At 42.7% G+C, this 15,655-nt stretch overlaps 3 protein-coding genes and 1 long non-coding RNA gene across 4 annotated transcripts; 1 reads left to right on the top strand and 3 right to left on the bottom strand.

The window, feature by feature from the left end:
• Window positions 1-89: 89 nt before the first annotated feature.
• Window positions 90-1,833, bottom strand: LOC122017958 (anthocyanidin 5,3-O-glucosyltransferase-like). Its single transcript, XM_042575685.1, has one exon. The coding sequence runs from the start codon at window positions 1,672-1,674 to the stop codon at window positions 247-249; it is 1,428 nt and encodes a 475-aa protein (XP_042431619.1). The 5' UTR covers window positions 1,675-1,833; the 3' UTR covers window positions 90-246.
• Window positions 1,834-2,764: 931 nt separating this feature from the next.
• Window positions 2,765-4,451, bottom strand: LOC122017569 (anthocyanidin 5,3-O-glucosyltransferase-like). The gene has a single exon (XM_042575216.1). It carries the CDS (start codon window positions 4,409-4,411, stop codon window positions 2,981-2,983), a length of 1,431 nt encoding a protein of 476 aa, XP_042431150.1. The 5' UTR covers window positions 4,412-4,451; the 3' UTR covers window positions 2,765-2,980.
• A 4,618-nt stretch (window positions 4,452-9,069) lies between these two features.
• LOC122017963 lies at window positions 9,070-11,016 on the top strand. The gene is made up of 2 exons (XR_006121503.1): window positions 9,070-9,672; window positions 10,654-11,016. It is a non-coding gene; the product is annotated as an uncharacterized LOC122017963 (long non-coding RNA).
• Window positions 11,017-13,298: 2,282 nt separating this feature from the next.
• Window positions 13,299-14,889, bottom strand: LOC122015943 (anthocyanidin 5,3-O-glucosyltransferase-like). The gene has a single exon (XM_042573053.1). It carries the CDS (start codon window positions 14,823-14,825, stop codon window positions 13,401-13,403), a length of 1,425 nt encoding a protein of 474 aa, XP_042428987.1. The 5' UTR covers window positions 14,826-14,889; the 3' UTR covers window positions 13,299-13,400.
• Between the last annotated feature and the right edge of the window lie 766 nt (window positions 14,890-15,655).

Raw genomic sequence — 15,655 nt, 5'->3', positions numbered from 1 at the left:
TTATTAAATTCAATAATAAATCAAGTAACTAACAATTTTAAATAATAAAATAACCTATAATATTTAAAGAAATGAAACTCAAGTGATAGTTAATTTTAAAACCCAGGAGATACCCTTATATTAGACCCGTTTTAAGAACACTAATACGAAAATAAAGGTTTATAAATGCTATTAAAGGATATATTATAAAAAAAATGGAAAAAAAAAAAAGAGAATATCGCCAAGATATCATCTCAGTCGTCAAAGCTAATTTGACTTGTACTCTTCAAGGTCTCTAGCAATCACTTTCAGCATAGCCAGTTGAGACGACCCCCCTTCACGCCTCGCCTCCGCCGCCTTTTCCTTCATCGCCGCCGACCGCTCCCTCAATTCCTTCCCTCCCTCCGATTCTATCACCCACCTTAGCTTCGTCTCCACCTCCTCCGCCGTCACCATCTCTCTGTCGTACCCCTCCATCGCCACCGCCAACTTCATCTGATCCACCAGAAACACCTTGTTCAATCGCTGCTCCGCGTACAGCGGCCACGCCACCATCGCCACCCCGGCGGTGATCGCCTCCAGCACCGAGTTCCACCCGCAGTGCGTCACGAAGCCCCCCACCGCAGCATGATTCAACACCTCCACCTGTGGCGCCCACGACTTCACCACGATCCCCCTCTGCTTGGTCCGCTCCAAGAATCCCTCCGGCAGCAGAGCATCCAAGTCCGGCTCCGACGGAGGCAGGATCAAATTTACTCCCTCACCACTAGGAGGAGCCCGGATTACCCACAGGAACCGCTGCCCGCTCCTTTCTAAGCCAGTAGCAATCTGCTCCAGCTGATCCACCGAGAACGAACCCATGCTCCCGAAACAGAGGAAAATCACGCTGCCGCGTGGCTGCGCATCCAACCACTCCAAACACGCGGGCCTTTCCTCCTTTCTTTCTCCGATATCTCCTCTCGCGTCGACGACCAACGGACCGACGCAGTAGACACTCGGCATCCGACGGCCCGGAACGCACGCGCCACTTCGAAGAGTCTCGAGGGCCTCTGATTCGAGGAGGTCGAAGGAGTTGATAAGAATAGCGTCTGCGTCGGGTAGGCGTCGGCACACGTGCACGATCTTCTCAAACATCACGCTTTCGCGGTTAAGCAAATGACCGGGCATGTGGGAGGCAGGGATGGGGGATATCCCCGGGAAGTGAAGCGGCGCGTCGCCGAGGTCTCCGAAGCTGACGTCCGTTGCGGCGATCATGGTCGGGAGGTAGATAAACACGGCGAGGTCAGAGGCACCGGATGAAAAGAAGAAGTGTGTTCGGAGTCGGAGCTCGGCGGTGACTTCGAGCGCGTCTGTGCAGAAGAAGTCGAGGACGACGGCGCGGACGTCGGATTCCTGGCGGTAGGAAGAGAGGAATTGGAGGAACTGGGGATTGTTCTCCCGGATGGAGTCAAAGAATAATTTACCAGAAGGGTCGTCGACGGACTCCGCCGGAGGCGGGAGCTGGTGGAAGGAGATGGAAGGGTGGGAGGCGGAAACTCGGGCGACGAAGGGGTCGAAGGAGGGGTGCTTTGTGGGCGAGTGCATGAGGACGACGGCGACTGCGAAGTCGTGGAGGGCGAAGAGCTTGGCCAACTCGACCATGGGCACCACGTGGCCCATGCCGGCAACTGGATACAGCACCACTGTCGGCTTCATCGCCGTTGATCTTGAACTCTGTTTTTTTTACCTTAAACAGTGGTATTCGCGACGGTATTGATATAGTCGAATGTTGCCGCCGGGCTGGGTCACGCGTGATCCAATCGTTTACTAGTCCAATGCGTGACGGCATGCAGCAGGAAAGCTGAACAAAGAAGGGTCGAAGTTGAATTTTTTTACCTATTTGAACGTAAGCAGTGACGTCGCGGAAACAATTAGTCAACAATCTCATATTGGAATTTTATATATTTTAATGGGTTTAAAAGATATATCATATTAAATTTAAGTAATGGATTAGGCCCCAAGAACCATATTTTAATCAAATAATTAAGGATAAAAGTTAAAGGTAATGTTAAATTATCAGAATATGGCCCGTTAGAATTAATATATGTAAGTGTACATATGGATATTTTAGTAATATCTGGTTAGATTTTGGTCAACAAAAATTATCGAAAAGTTAAAAGGACTGATATTTTTTTGAAATCATAAAAAAACGATCTTTTTTATTTATCATCAAAATATCATGCCATTTTATTTCAATTTATTACATGTATTTTTTTTCCAAAAAGAATCTTCCTTTTTATCTATCGAATAGTTTACTTGAAAAGGTCCAACTCAGGTAACATAATCAGATTAATGAGCTATTATTATTTTCGACAGTCTGTCGTGGCCTGACAGACCATTAAAAAATCTTAGAACATCATATTTTCCTGATTTATTAATATATTTTTATATCTGTAAGTTTTAAAGTCTTTTTTAATCAATTGCTAACCGAGTGATCATGTAACGTAAGGACTTTGCATTCGATCTAACGTCGTGCAGTATTTTTATATGAATTTAAAAGGTTTAGCGGTTCTTTTAGAGACATGTTTAAGATATTGTGCTAAACTTGACTGAAAATACAACTCCTATAGTATTAATAAGTCGTTATTTTTGACATACTTGATTAACAATAAGGACCATGAGAGAGGTTGTCAGTCTCCTTGGATGGTACGATGATTGCGATATAAAATATATTTTCATCTATATTAATAACTAATAATCACCTATATTATAACCTTCTACCGTCACCATAAAAGTACAGATAATAAATTATTACATAAGAGCAGATATCAAATCTTCGGAGAATAAAATCGTTACATTTAGAATATTGTTAGGCCATCATGTTTATTTTCTTTATTCGGCTGTAAAGCAGTGAGAAACATTTTGGGTTAGTGAGTCATTTATTATTATTATTATTATTATTTCTAAAAGTATAGATTGAAAAAAAAATTCTGGAAACGGAGAATATCGCCATGATATTATCTCATGAGTTGATCTTTTCGAGGTCTTTAGCAATCACTTCCAGCATAGCCAGTTGCGACGACCCCCCTTCACGCATAGCGTCCGCCGCCTTTGTCTTCATCTCCGCCGCTCGCTCCCTCAATTCCCTCCCTCCCTCAGACTCCATCACCCATCTTAGCTTCGTCTCCACCTCCTCCGCCATCACCATCTCTTTGTCGTACCCCTCCATCGCCACCGCCAATTTCATCTGATCCACCAGAAACACCTTGTTCAATCGCTGCTCCGCGTACAGCGGCCACGCCACCATCGCCACCCCGGCGGTGATCGCCTCCAGCGTCGAGTTCCACCCGCAGTGCGTCACGAAACCCCCCACCGCAGCATGATTCAGCACCTCCACCTGCGGCGCCCACGACTTCACCACCATCCCCCTCTGCTTGGTCCGCTCCAAGAATCCCTCCGGCAGCAGAGCATCCAAGTCCGGCTCCGACGGATGCAGGATCACATTCACTGCCTCACCACTAGGAGGAGCCCGGACTACCCACAGGAACCGCTGCCCGCTCCTTTCTAAGCCAGTCGCAATCTGCTTCAGCTGATCCACCGAGAACGAACCCATGCTTCCGAAACAGAGGAACATCACGCTGCCGCGTGGCTGCGCATCCAACCACTCCAAACACGCGGGCCTTTCCTCCTTTCTTTCTCCGATACCTCCCCTCGCGTCGACGACCAACGGACCGACGCAGTAGACACTCGGCATCCAACGGCCCGGAACGCACACCCCACTTCGAAGAGTCTCGACGGCCTCTGCTTCGAAGTGATCGAACGAGTTGATAAGGATGGCGTCGGCCTCTGGTAAACGATCGAACATGCGCACCATCTTCTTAAACATCTCGTTTTCGCGTTCCATCATGTGGCTGGGCATGTGGGAGGCCGGGATAGGGGGCATCCCCGGGTAGTGAAGCGGCGCGTCGCCGAGGTCTCCGAAGCTGACATCCATGGCAGCGTGCATGGTCGGGAGGTAGAGGAAAACGCCGAGATCGGAGGCACCGGAAGAGAAGAAGAAGTGGGTGCGGAGTCTGAGCTCAGCAGTGACGTCTAGAGCGTCTGCGCAGAACGAGTCTAGAACAACGGCACGTATGTCGGAGTCCCGGCGATAGGAAGAGATGAATTGGAGGAGCTGGGGGTTGTTCCGCCGCACGGAGTCAATTAATCGTTGACTTGCTGGGTTGGCGACGGAGTCAGTAGGCGGCGGGAGCTGGTGGAAGGTGATGGAAGGTTGGGTGGCGGAAACGCCAGCGATGAAGGGGTCGAAGGAGGGGTGCTTGAGGTGGGAATGCATGAGGACTACGGCGGCGTCGAAGTCATGGCGAATGAAGAGCTTGGCTAGTTGGACAATGGGCACCACGTGGCCCATGGCGGCCAGTGGATACAACACCACTGTCGGCTTCATCACCATTGATCTCGAACCTTTTTATGTAGGATTGGACGAGGGAGATGAAGACGAAGAGGCGGTGGCATTTGCGACTGTATTTATATAATCGGATGATGAAGTTGGTCAAGTCGTCTGCAACTGGATCACGCGTGACGCATGCAGTAGTAGCAAAGATGAGCAAGTGCACTGGATGTTGGAAGTGAATTTTCTGCGCTGCTGAATCGGTACAACGAATTCAACGTAAGCAGTTACGTCGAAGAGACAATAAGTCAACAGTTTGACATTTAAAGTGAAAATTTATAATTATATATATTTTAACGGATTTAAAAGATACATCATATTAAATTAAGTTAAATGTAATGGATTACTAAATATAGGGCTCAAGAACCATATTTCTAATCAAATAATTAAGGCTCTTCCAAAGAAGTCTCCTTCCAAAGATGGAAAAAGAGAAGAACAGAATTGATGATCGGAAAAGTAAGAGAAATAAGAGAGAAAAGAAATGTATTTTAAAGAGAGAGAAAAGAAAAATATATATTGTCGGATGATGAGCGGGGGTGATTCATTTAATAATATCTATCCTCTCGGATGAGTCTAATAATTAGAGGATGAGTTTAATAATTGTTATCATGAAATTTAGGATTTGAATTTAGATAAAATTGAGGTAAACGTCTCCTTTATTTGTTAGTCATTATTCCAAATACTAGTAATCGTTCGTAATTTATTTTCTTTGTATTGATCTTGAAATATATTGACGGAGACGTTATTGACAAACGTATTCATCTTTTATAATCATCATGACGAACGGTCGATACCTGTCTTGGATACCTTCTCTCGTGGGGCAACGAGGCGCACTGGTCCAAGCGCGGCCTGCGCTTCGGTCGCCATCACTTCCAGGGCTACATCGAGAGCTCCGTCAAGAAACTTCTCACTAAGTAAGAGAAGATCCCGTGGCGGACCGCCTCTTCTCCTCCCACCGCGCCAACAAAGCCGACGATCTCGAAGCCCAGAGACGCTACGGGAAAGATCTTTCACGCCTCGACTCTAACCCATCGAAGAGAAACGAGGGAGAGGTGGCGGCGAGAAGCCTCAGACGGATAACAATGCGGGGAGCAGTGTCTAGTCCTCTACCGGACTTGCCGAGAAGAAGAGGAAGAGGGCGAGGAGGCTTGGGGAGGTGTTCGATAGGATCGCGACGGAGTTGCTGAAGATCGTGAGCGACCTCGCGTTCGCCCTCGAGGACCCCGAGGGCACCTCTTGCTCCTTGTTGAGAGACTTCCATTAGGCGAGGCTCTCCTCCATCTGGAGGAGGCCAACCGCCATCGTTGCCTCAGTATATGGTGATCCCGCCATGCACTGCGCTATTTCTACGGCTCGTTCCACGTGTCGTAGGGGCGTCTCCGCTTCCTTCTCTCGCCGTCGATGTGGGATTGAGGCCTGGGGGAGGGACGAACGGGAACTTGACGACCATGGCTACAAGGGCTTGTGGCGGGGAGTATGGAAATTTGGTTTTGAAGGCAACGTCAGAGGAAAGGAAGAAAATTGTTTTCCATCTGATTTGAAAGAACGAAAAAAAAAATTATCTGATCGTGCTCGAGGTCCTCAGGATTGCCTCACTGGTGTGCTAATAAAGGAGTAGACTATTATTGTAGCCATAAATAGATCATAGAGTTTTTTCTAGCTAATTTTATTTTGTTTTATTATTATAGGGTACGTTTGATTCAAGTCATCATGTATAATCTTAGTTATGTGATTACCAGATAATCACGTAACCAAGGTTATAGGGAATAAAACATAACCAAATGTTGTTTGGTTTAACGTAGGTAATGCAACAAAAATTTGTTTGTTTGAATGTTTTAATGAATACCCTACTTTAATATTTTACCGTATTACCCTCAGTTACAAAACTAACTATACATAATAATATTATTATTATTATTATTTATTTTTTTAATATTTTTTTACTTTTATTTTTCTTGTATATTTTTTTACTTTTTTATGTGTTTTTTTATTTTTTAATGTTTTTATATTTTTATATTATTTATATTTTTACATTTTTTAAATTTTAATTTTTATTTATTTATTTTATTTTTAAAATTTTATAATTTTTTAAAAATTTTTAAAATTTGTAAATTTTTTTAACATTTTTTAAATTTTTAAATTTTTTATTTTTTTAAAAATTATTTATTTTTTAAAAAATTAAAATTTTAAATTTTTTAAAATATTTTTTTATATTTTTTTACATTTTTTTTCTCTTTTTTTTTTAATATTTTTTCTTATTGGAAGGTATTTTTGGTAAAAAAAATTCGTTAACTCCGAAATTAAGAAAAACCTTAGTTTTTTTAGGTTTTCCGATTCCGGGCTACATGACCCTTTTGCTGACGTGTCGGGCATGGAACATTATTTGGGAATCATCGAATACCTAAACCAAACAAGATTTTTATTGATAACCTTGGATGGATAACCAAGGTTATCAAGAATAACTCCGAACCAAACGTACCCTTATTGTTATTCTTTTATACGCGTCTTTCTCATCCTTTCATCTTCCTCGTTTATGAAGATATATTTATTATAAAAAATTAATGAATAAATTATTGATTCATTAATTATAAAAAATAATTATTTTTTTCTAAAATTTTAATAAGACTGGGATGGATGACAACATAATAAATATGCATAATTAACAATTTAATTCTTTTTTCCTTATTAAATCCATAATAAATATTAAAAATAAATAAGGTTGGACATTTAATATAAGCTTTCATAATGTATCAAGTTAATACAGTCATTATATCAAGCGATGAGTCAGTAGTTTGCCTCTCGATATGGTGGAATGCCCATGCCTTGAGTTGACAAGATCTCCAATTATGACATAATTTTTCAAAACATAGAAAAAATATCGGAGCGCCGAGCATTTACTCTGATTCTAAACTCACTTCATAAGACTTAGAAATTATAAGATTTTTTTGATGAGTAAATTATCCACTCCCGATCGATTTTTTATCATTACCCGAGGGATGTATCACACTTCCTCGTTCTTAATCTTTACTACCACCTCATTTGTTATATTGATCTCTTGATTACACGTGACGCCCTATGAATTAGACTGTCACATCATGATCAAAAATTGATTCGACGACGGATTTATAAATCTGTTAGTCTCTTAAGTAAATAAAAGGATGAATTTCTAAATCCGTTTATCCATCAAATATCTGAATTTCTCAAATATCTGAATTTCTAAATCCGTTTATCCATCAAATAAATAAAAAGGGAAAAAATAATTCATCCGTTTAAAATAAAAAAAAAAAATGCACCATAAAAATCTTCTCATATTTTTTATTTCCCTCCTCCACCTCCTCCTAAATAAACAAAGTCTAAGGATAAAAGTTGAAAAAGACATCCATTTATTGAAATAAAAAAATAATCCTTTTTATTTATCATCCCATTTACCTTTACTTTTTTTCTAAAAAAAATATCCTTTGAGGTTATAGTAATTATAATTCATACTTTAATTTTAGTAATATCCATTAGTTTGAACTAGTCGATTGGTCTAGCCTATGAAAATTCTCACTAAGGGTATCTCCAATGTAAAGTTTAAAAGAGGTTTGTAAAATCTAAAAAGTTGAATAAAAAATTTTGAACCACTGTAGAGGTGAGGTTTGAGGTTTGTAGTTTAAGAGTAATAGTGAAAACACAAACTTACTCTTTTGTCTCGAATTTGATGTAATATGTATAAAGTCATGCAACTCATGCTATGGATTGGATCATAAGAAAACTCATTTAGAGCTTTAACTATTGAAGATATTTCAATGAGCTTTCATATTGTTGATGTGGCATATTGGGATCTTAAAAAAAAATTCATTTAGAACTCTAATAATTGGAGATGCCCTAATGACCCGAGTAAATCCGGGAAGCGTATGAGTCCTGACAGATGGTTTGATATCACATATGATTCAAATTATGTGGACGTCTGATATACCTAGAAATTCAAAACCTAATTGCACGAGAGTTCCTCCTTCCCAGAGCTTCGATCACCTCCTCTAAGATCCAGATCCAGCGGCATGAGATTTAAAAGATGTTAAGGCTAGCCAACTCTACCAGTGCGACCACCACGACACCAAGTTAATTCCAATGAGATGGAAAAATAAAGAAGAAAATAAATACACAAAGGTAAATGAGTTTGGGGAGAATAGTGATCTTGACTGGTAAAAAAGAAATAACTATCTTCTTTCATTTACTTTCATCCATTTTTATATAATCCTTCAAGAGAGAATCTAGCCCACTAACTATTCACTTAGAGATAGTTAACAGGTGGGAGGTTATTGTCTCCCATCAATATAAAAATTGGACCATAGATTGACCCAGTCTTTACAGACTAGAGGATCCGCCCCTGGGACCAGATCCTCTGTCCCCTTGTCCTGGTCCGTTCTTTGACCGGGACAAGGGGATTGGTGGGAGGTAATGACCCCCACATGTTAATAGTTGGGGGGTATTATCCTCCACCAATGTAAAGGCTGGACAATGAATTGATCCAGTCTTTACGAACTAGAAGATCCGCACCCAGGAGACTAAATTGGGGGAGCGGATACTTTGGACCAAATTTTCTTGGACCACCCTGAACCACAAAAAAAGTGTATAAAAGGTTTTCACGTGCACATCACGTGCACACAGGAACCCCTCTCCCGACAAAAACCCCAGAGTTGGCAGCGAGTTGCCCTAACTCTCGCGATCCTATCCGCCGACGACGAAAACTCCACCGCGATCCTCCACCTCCGCGATCCGCCTGCGAGTTAAACTCCACCACGATCCCCACCTCTCCTCTCACGCAGAAGACGAAAACCTCGCCGCGCCCTAACTCCACCCTGGACCGGGATTTCCGCGTGCACGCGGACACGCAGCTGCGCAGAAACGCCCCCAAAGGCATAGGAACGCGCCCACAAGTTTCGACCTCCGACGCCCAGCCCTGCCCTCGACCAACAGCGGCCCACGCTCTATCGCCTTTAGAACTGATTTCAACTGTGGATTCTAGCAAGTTTGAGTTTTCCTTTAATTCATTCCTATTTAAAAGCGCTGCGAGTTCAACTTTAAAAGCACTGCGAGTTGTAAAGAAGAGAGTTGCTCCTGTTCTCATAATTGCAAGCCTAAGTTATCGGATTGCAACTGTAAAAGTGATGCACATACAGGTTACCCAATGGATTACTATGCACAAGATGGAGGGAATTGGAATAGCTCCTATGTAAAGAAGAAGCCTCCTAGTAGTGGAATAAAATTGCAGAGAAGGATAGGTAGCAAAACAATTCATTAGTGAATTTATTTTCCTTAATCTACTTTACTTGAATTTCATGATTACTCTCTCTTTTACATGTTTATGAATAGTGTGTTAAAATGTCTCTAACAGCATCCTTGTTTAGAATTACAATATCCATATGCTTATATAGAGAATGAAATATAGAGGAACTTTAGTATGATCCTTCAGACAGTTGGGATTGATGTTTCTGAGAGTAAATTTAGTGTTTCTTTCTAAAAATCATCCAAATTGATTTGACATTCTTATTTACATTTTTTATTTACTAGATATTACATTCCTAGAATTCACCTTTTACTCTCATGCATGTTTCAAGTCTCATGCTGATTTTTGAGTATTCTTAGATTTGAACTTCTAGTTAAAAACAAAATGAATACTTGGATATGTATGTTTTAACTTTCAATGTGATCATCATAAAAGCACCAAATGAATACTTGGTTATGTATGGTTTAACTTCTTAGATTTGTTTCGTATATAAGCGCACCAAATGACCAGTGCCATCTAATAGAGAAAAAAAATTATTTCTTCTTTCTATTCATTTGTATTGCATTTTTCATGTTCAACTTCCAGGATTCATATTACCTTGTTAACTTCGACATCAAAACGGCAACTTATCACTACTCTTCAATCTATTCCTTTGGTCAGAAAAACCATAAACTGACACTAAACTAAACGGTTGCTGCTCAATTGCATTTAACAATGAAGTTTTTCTTTGCATTGGAATTCTCCTGATAAAAATTGTCTTTTGTATCATAAACATCTTGTTTAACCTTCACACATCATAAGCTTGTCTTTCTAAAGACATCTATATTATTCTGTCAACATCTATATAGATATGCCAAGCTTTTGCGATATTCTTCTTTTTCACTTCCCTTTTATATTCTACTTATAATTGCTAAATTGATATTCTTCTTTTTCACTTCCATTTTGTATTCTACTTGTAATTGCTAATTTTTTTCAGGGAGACAGTCTGGAGTCAAAACATGAAATGCTTCGACCATTAGACACTGTTTGCTAGTTCTTAGACATGACATGTGACAAACTACTTGTTACGATTTATAGTCACCAACTTGGATTAGGAATCAAACAGATTAGAGAAGCTTTGAAGATGCTGTTGGTGGTGGAAGAATACAAATTTTGAAGCTAAGCATTACCAAGGCGTGAAATTATCTATTCTTTTTTTTTTTCACCTATTAAATGGTGAAATTTTTGTGAGGTTAAACTGTATTCATGTTGATATTTATTTTCTTTTCCAACTACTAGCAATCAAGGGGATTTTGTTAGTTTCTGGAAGTCTTTATAATGTTCGAGAGGTCAAGAAATAGAGATTTCAGGGCTTTGTTACGTGACTTTGAGATTTAGAAAGAAAACTAGGCTCTAGCTAATAACTAAACTCAATTTGACATTATTACAATACTATTACATGTCTCTAAACAAAAATGGATCGTTAAGGCAAGGTCGTGAGGAGGGGGAACTGATCCTCATTGTTGATTCGGCCTTGTCATAGCTGCAGCTATCACCGCCAATGGATTTAGCAAAATCAACTTCAGTATAGGCAAAGGAAACAACGGTTCCATCTCTCTAGGGATTCTTATGGGAAGACAAGGATAGCTAAGGATGTCATGGGGATTAGGAAGCATGAGAATGGCGCGCGCGAGACATCAATAAAACTACTTAAGAACTTGCTCCATAAGTTGTAAAACCACAATTCACAAACCCAAAATGTGCCAAAATTATTTAGAAAGTTTTCCTATTTTATTATTACTTTTTTACTTAATATGAGTATTCAGCATCACAATAAACTTTGAATAACAAGGCATCAAGGATGAAAAATACAAGCAAACATAGATTATTTTTCTTGGTTTGATTTTACTTTATTAAAAAATGCATCTTATTGAAACTCTAACTACATGAGTTCTATTAAGTACCTGATACAAGAGTTCAAGACTTTAATTACATGATGCTTGATAAAATTCAATGAAAAAAAAAATCTTCAAGATGTGTTTCCTCTTATTAGGGTGCTCAACATCATGCCCAACCTTCTCTTCATGACAGTGGAACCTTGCTTCAGAATATCAATGGCCAATTCTTGTTTGTTTGTCTGTTTTTTTTTCCTTAGGATTTCTTTCCTAGAGCTAAGCTGACTCGTAATGCCCGACCGTCTAATTCCTGCACAAGTTGAATCTCATGAAGGTGTTTGCAGTCATTGAACAACTCTTAGCGTAAGGATTGCCAAATGCATTGGTATTTCCTTTGATGTTAAAAGCTTGCTACTCAGAATCATGAAGTCTTTAATGAGGATTACCATTCCGTTGAGAACTTCAAAGGAAGCCATAGCCCCGAGACCGACTTGTATCTCCGTCGTAAAGAACTCGTGCCCCAACCACATTTCCATGCTCCTGAAACACTTCAGTCAGGACCTCCGAGGTGACTGACCAAGAAAGGTTGCCAACGAAGAGCTTGTGCTCGGTTTCGGGGTACAATGGCTCTTTAGGCTTTGGCTTGTCGGCGAAGTTCACCTTCATTGTCCTGCCACCGAATTGCTGTAATAGGCAGCATAAGTACACAGTTATCTTGATTTTGAACTGTTTAAGATCGATCAGTGTGATTTTGCTACAAATGTTAGGGCCTTACAGTTCGATCAAGATTGTTTATGACTTGTTCACAATCTTCCACAGAGCTCATGGTGACAAAAGCAAACCCTCTGCTTCTTCCAGTGTCCCTATCGTAAAGCACCTGAAAGCATGGTCCAAATGGTAAATCCCCCTGGTTATGCAAAGGAGCAGAATAGGGCTCTGAAAGTTGAACTTGCAGCGCTTTTAAATAGGAATGAATTAAAGGAAAACTCAAACTTGCTAGAATCCACAGTTGAAATCAGTCCTAACGGCGGCAGAGCGTGGGCCGTCGCCGGTCAAAGGCAGGGCTGGGAGCCGGAGGTCGAAACTTGTGGGCGCGTTCCTATGCGTTTGGGGGCGTTTCTGCGCAGCTGCGTGTCCGCGTGCACACGGAAATCCCGGTCCAGGGTGGAGTTAGGGTGCAGCGAGGTTTTCGTCTTCTGCGTGAGAGGAGAGGTGGAGATCGCGGTGGAGTTTAACTCGCAGGCGGATCGCGGAGGTGGAGGATCGCGGTGGAGTTTTCGTCGCCGACGGATAGGATCGCCGGATCAAAGGATCCCTGCCCGCCAAATTGGACCATCATTAAATGTTTCTTTGTGCCAATGGGGAAAAAATACATAATTTATTTCATTAGCAAACAAGACCAACTAATTTTTAAAAAGAAAAATAAAAAAAATGAAAACTGATAGACTTTGATGATCAAACGAAAGTTATTGAGGAAATGAGGAGTGTCATCGTCTAACAATAAACCGAACTAATAGATTTTTTAAAAACATTTTTTTAATTGATCTGTAATTATAATTATATTAAAACCCCACTATTATAGATGTTGGAGAAGAATATAGTCATTTTTTATCACCGTGTCATTATGATAGAAGTCATAGATTGTGCTCTTGAATTGTTCATCGTGCGCGTGCGCGTTTCTTGATGCATTTTGATGATTAATAAAAAATTTGCGTAAAATTAAATTGTTCATTTTAGAAATAGTTAGTGAGATTAATTGGATTTATTGTGATAGAAGTGATAGATAGAAGGTAAAAAAACAAATGTGGAAAAGGAGAATATGGCCATGAAATTATCTCCTTAGTCAACGCTAGTTTGACTTGAGATCTTTAGCAATCACTTCCAGCATAGCCAGTTTCGACGAGCCCCCTTCACGCATCGCCTCCGCCGCCTTTTCCTTCATCGCCGCCGCCCGCTCCCTCAATTCCTTCCCTCCCTCCGATTCCATCACCCACCTTAGCTTCGTCTCCACCTCCTCCGCCGTCACCATCTTTCTGTCGTACCCCTCCATCGCCACCGCCAATTTCATCTGATCCACCAGAAACACCTTGTTCAATCGCTGCTCCGCGTACAGTGGCCAGGCCACCATCGCCACCCCCGCGGTGATCGCCTCGAGCGTCGAGTTCCACCCGCAGTGCGTCACGAAAACCCCAACCGCAGCATGATTCAGCACCTCCACCTGCGGCGCCCACGACTTCACCACGATCCCCCTCTGCTTGGTCCGCTCCAAGAATCCCTCCGGCAGCAGAGCATCCAAGTCCGGCTCCGACGGATGTAGGTTCACATTGACTCCCTCACCACTAGGAGGAGCCCGGACTACCCACAGGAACCGCTGCCCGCTCCTTTCTAAGCCAGTAGCAATCTGCTCTAGCTGATCCACCGAGAACGAACCCATGCTCCCGAAACAGAGGAAAATCACGCTGCCGCTTGGCTGCGCATCCAACCACTCCAAGCACGCGGGCCTTTCCCCCTTTCTTTCTCCGATATCTCCGCTCCCGTCGACGACCAACGGACCGACGCAGTAGACACTCGGCATCCGACGGCCCGGAACGCACGCCCCACTTCGAAGAGTCTTGAGGGCCTCTGATTCGAGGAGGTCGAAGGAGTTGATAAGAATAGGGTCTGCGTCGGGTAGGCGTCCGAACATGTGCACCATCTTCTTAAACATCACGGTTTCGCGGTTCATGAGTTGGATGGGCATGTGGGAGGCCGGGATGGGGGGCATCCCCGGGTAGTGAAGTGGGGCGTCGCCAAGGTCTCCGAAACTGACGTCCGTGGTGGCGATCATGGTCGGGAGGTAGATTAACACGGCGAGGTCGGAGGCACCGGATGAGAAGAAGAAGTGTGTTCGGAGTCGGAGCTCGGCGGTGACTTCGAGCGCGTCTGTGCAGAAGAAGTCGAGGACGACGGCGCGGACGTCGGATTCCTGGCAATAGGAAGAGAGGAATTGGAGGAACTGGGGATTGTTCGGCCTGACTGAGTCAAAGAATATTTGACCGGATGGGTCGTCGACGGATTCCGCCGGAGGCGGGAGCTGGTGGAAGGAGATGGAAGGGTGGGATGCGGAAACTCGGGCGACGAAGGGGTCGAAGGAGGGGTGCTTCGAGGGCGAGTGCATGAGGACGACGGCGGCGGCGAAGTCGTGGAGGACGAAGAGCTTGGCCAACTCGACCATGGGAACCACGTGGCCCATGCCGTCCACCGGATAGAACACCACCGTCGGCTTCGTCGCCATTGATCTTGAACTACGTTCTTATTTTGGAGGAGTAGATGAAGCAGAGAAAGACGAACAGGCTGTAGCATTTGCGATTGTTTAAATAGTCTGATGAAGAAACTGGTCAAAACTTGTGTGCTGCTCCCCGATTATGAAATTGGGTCACGGGTGACGCCGGCGAGTATCAAACAAATGCTTGCTCTAGCAAAATGGGGCCCAGTTTTATTTATTCTTGTGAGCTGTGTGACTGTGCCGTACCCGGAACTGGGTCCTCCGATCTGAATCGACGTAGTCAACGTAAGCAGTTACGTCGATGAAATACATAATTAATAGTTGTCTTATTCTTCGAAGGGCCTTCTTTGGACTCAGCCAATAACGTACAAAGTAGGTAGTTTTTTATTGTAAGAAAAAAAAGTTTGAGGAGTTTTCTTTCTTCCAACATTGAGGTGACAAAGGAAGTTCAGTGGCATAGGAGATATAACTAATTAGTAGCTAAATAGACTAAAGAAGCTGCTAAGAAGGTGTGTGATCTGTATTTGTTCCATATGAAAAAGCAGAGCACGACAAGGCCGCCTTCATCTCTATCCTGCTGTTTTATGCAGAGCGTGGCGGCGAAAGGAGGTGAGGTCAGAGGCGCCGCCGTGCCGGGAGGAAAAGATGTAGTCGGGGAGGCCGAGCGTGGAGGCGAAGAGGTCGAGGGTGGCGGTGCAGAATAAGTTGAGGGAGTCTGCGCGTTTTTCCTGCAGTAACGTAGGAGCTCAGAGTTGTTGTGAAGGACGCCGTCGAAGCACATGGGGAAGTAGACTGAAGGTTGAGAAGCAGAGATGCGGGCGGCGAAGTGGTGGGAAGTG

The sequence above is a fragment of the Zingiber officinale genome, chromosome 8B, assembly GCF_018446385.1.
Source record: "Zingiber officinale cultivar Zhangliang chromosome 8B, Zo_v1.1, whole genome shotgun sequence".
NCBI lineage: Eukaryota > Viridiplantae > Streptophyta > Magnoliopsida > Zingiberales > Zingiberaceae > Zingiber > Zingiber officinale.
Note: the sequence above shows the minus strand (reverse complement) of the source record. Positions and strands in the feature narration are given on the sequence as shown.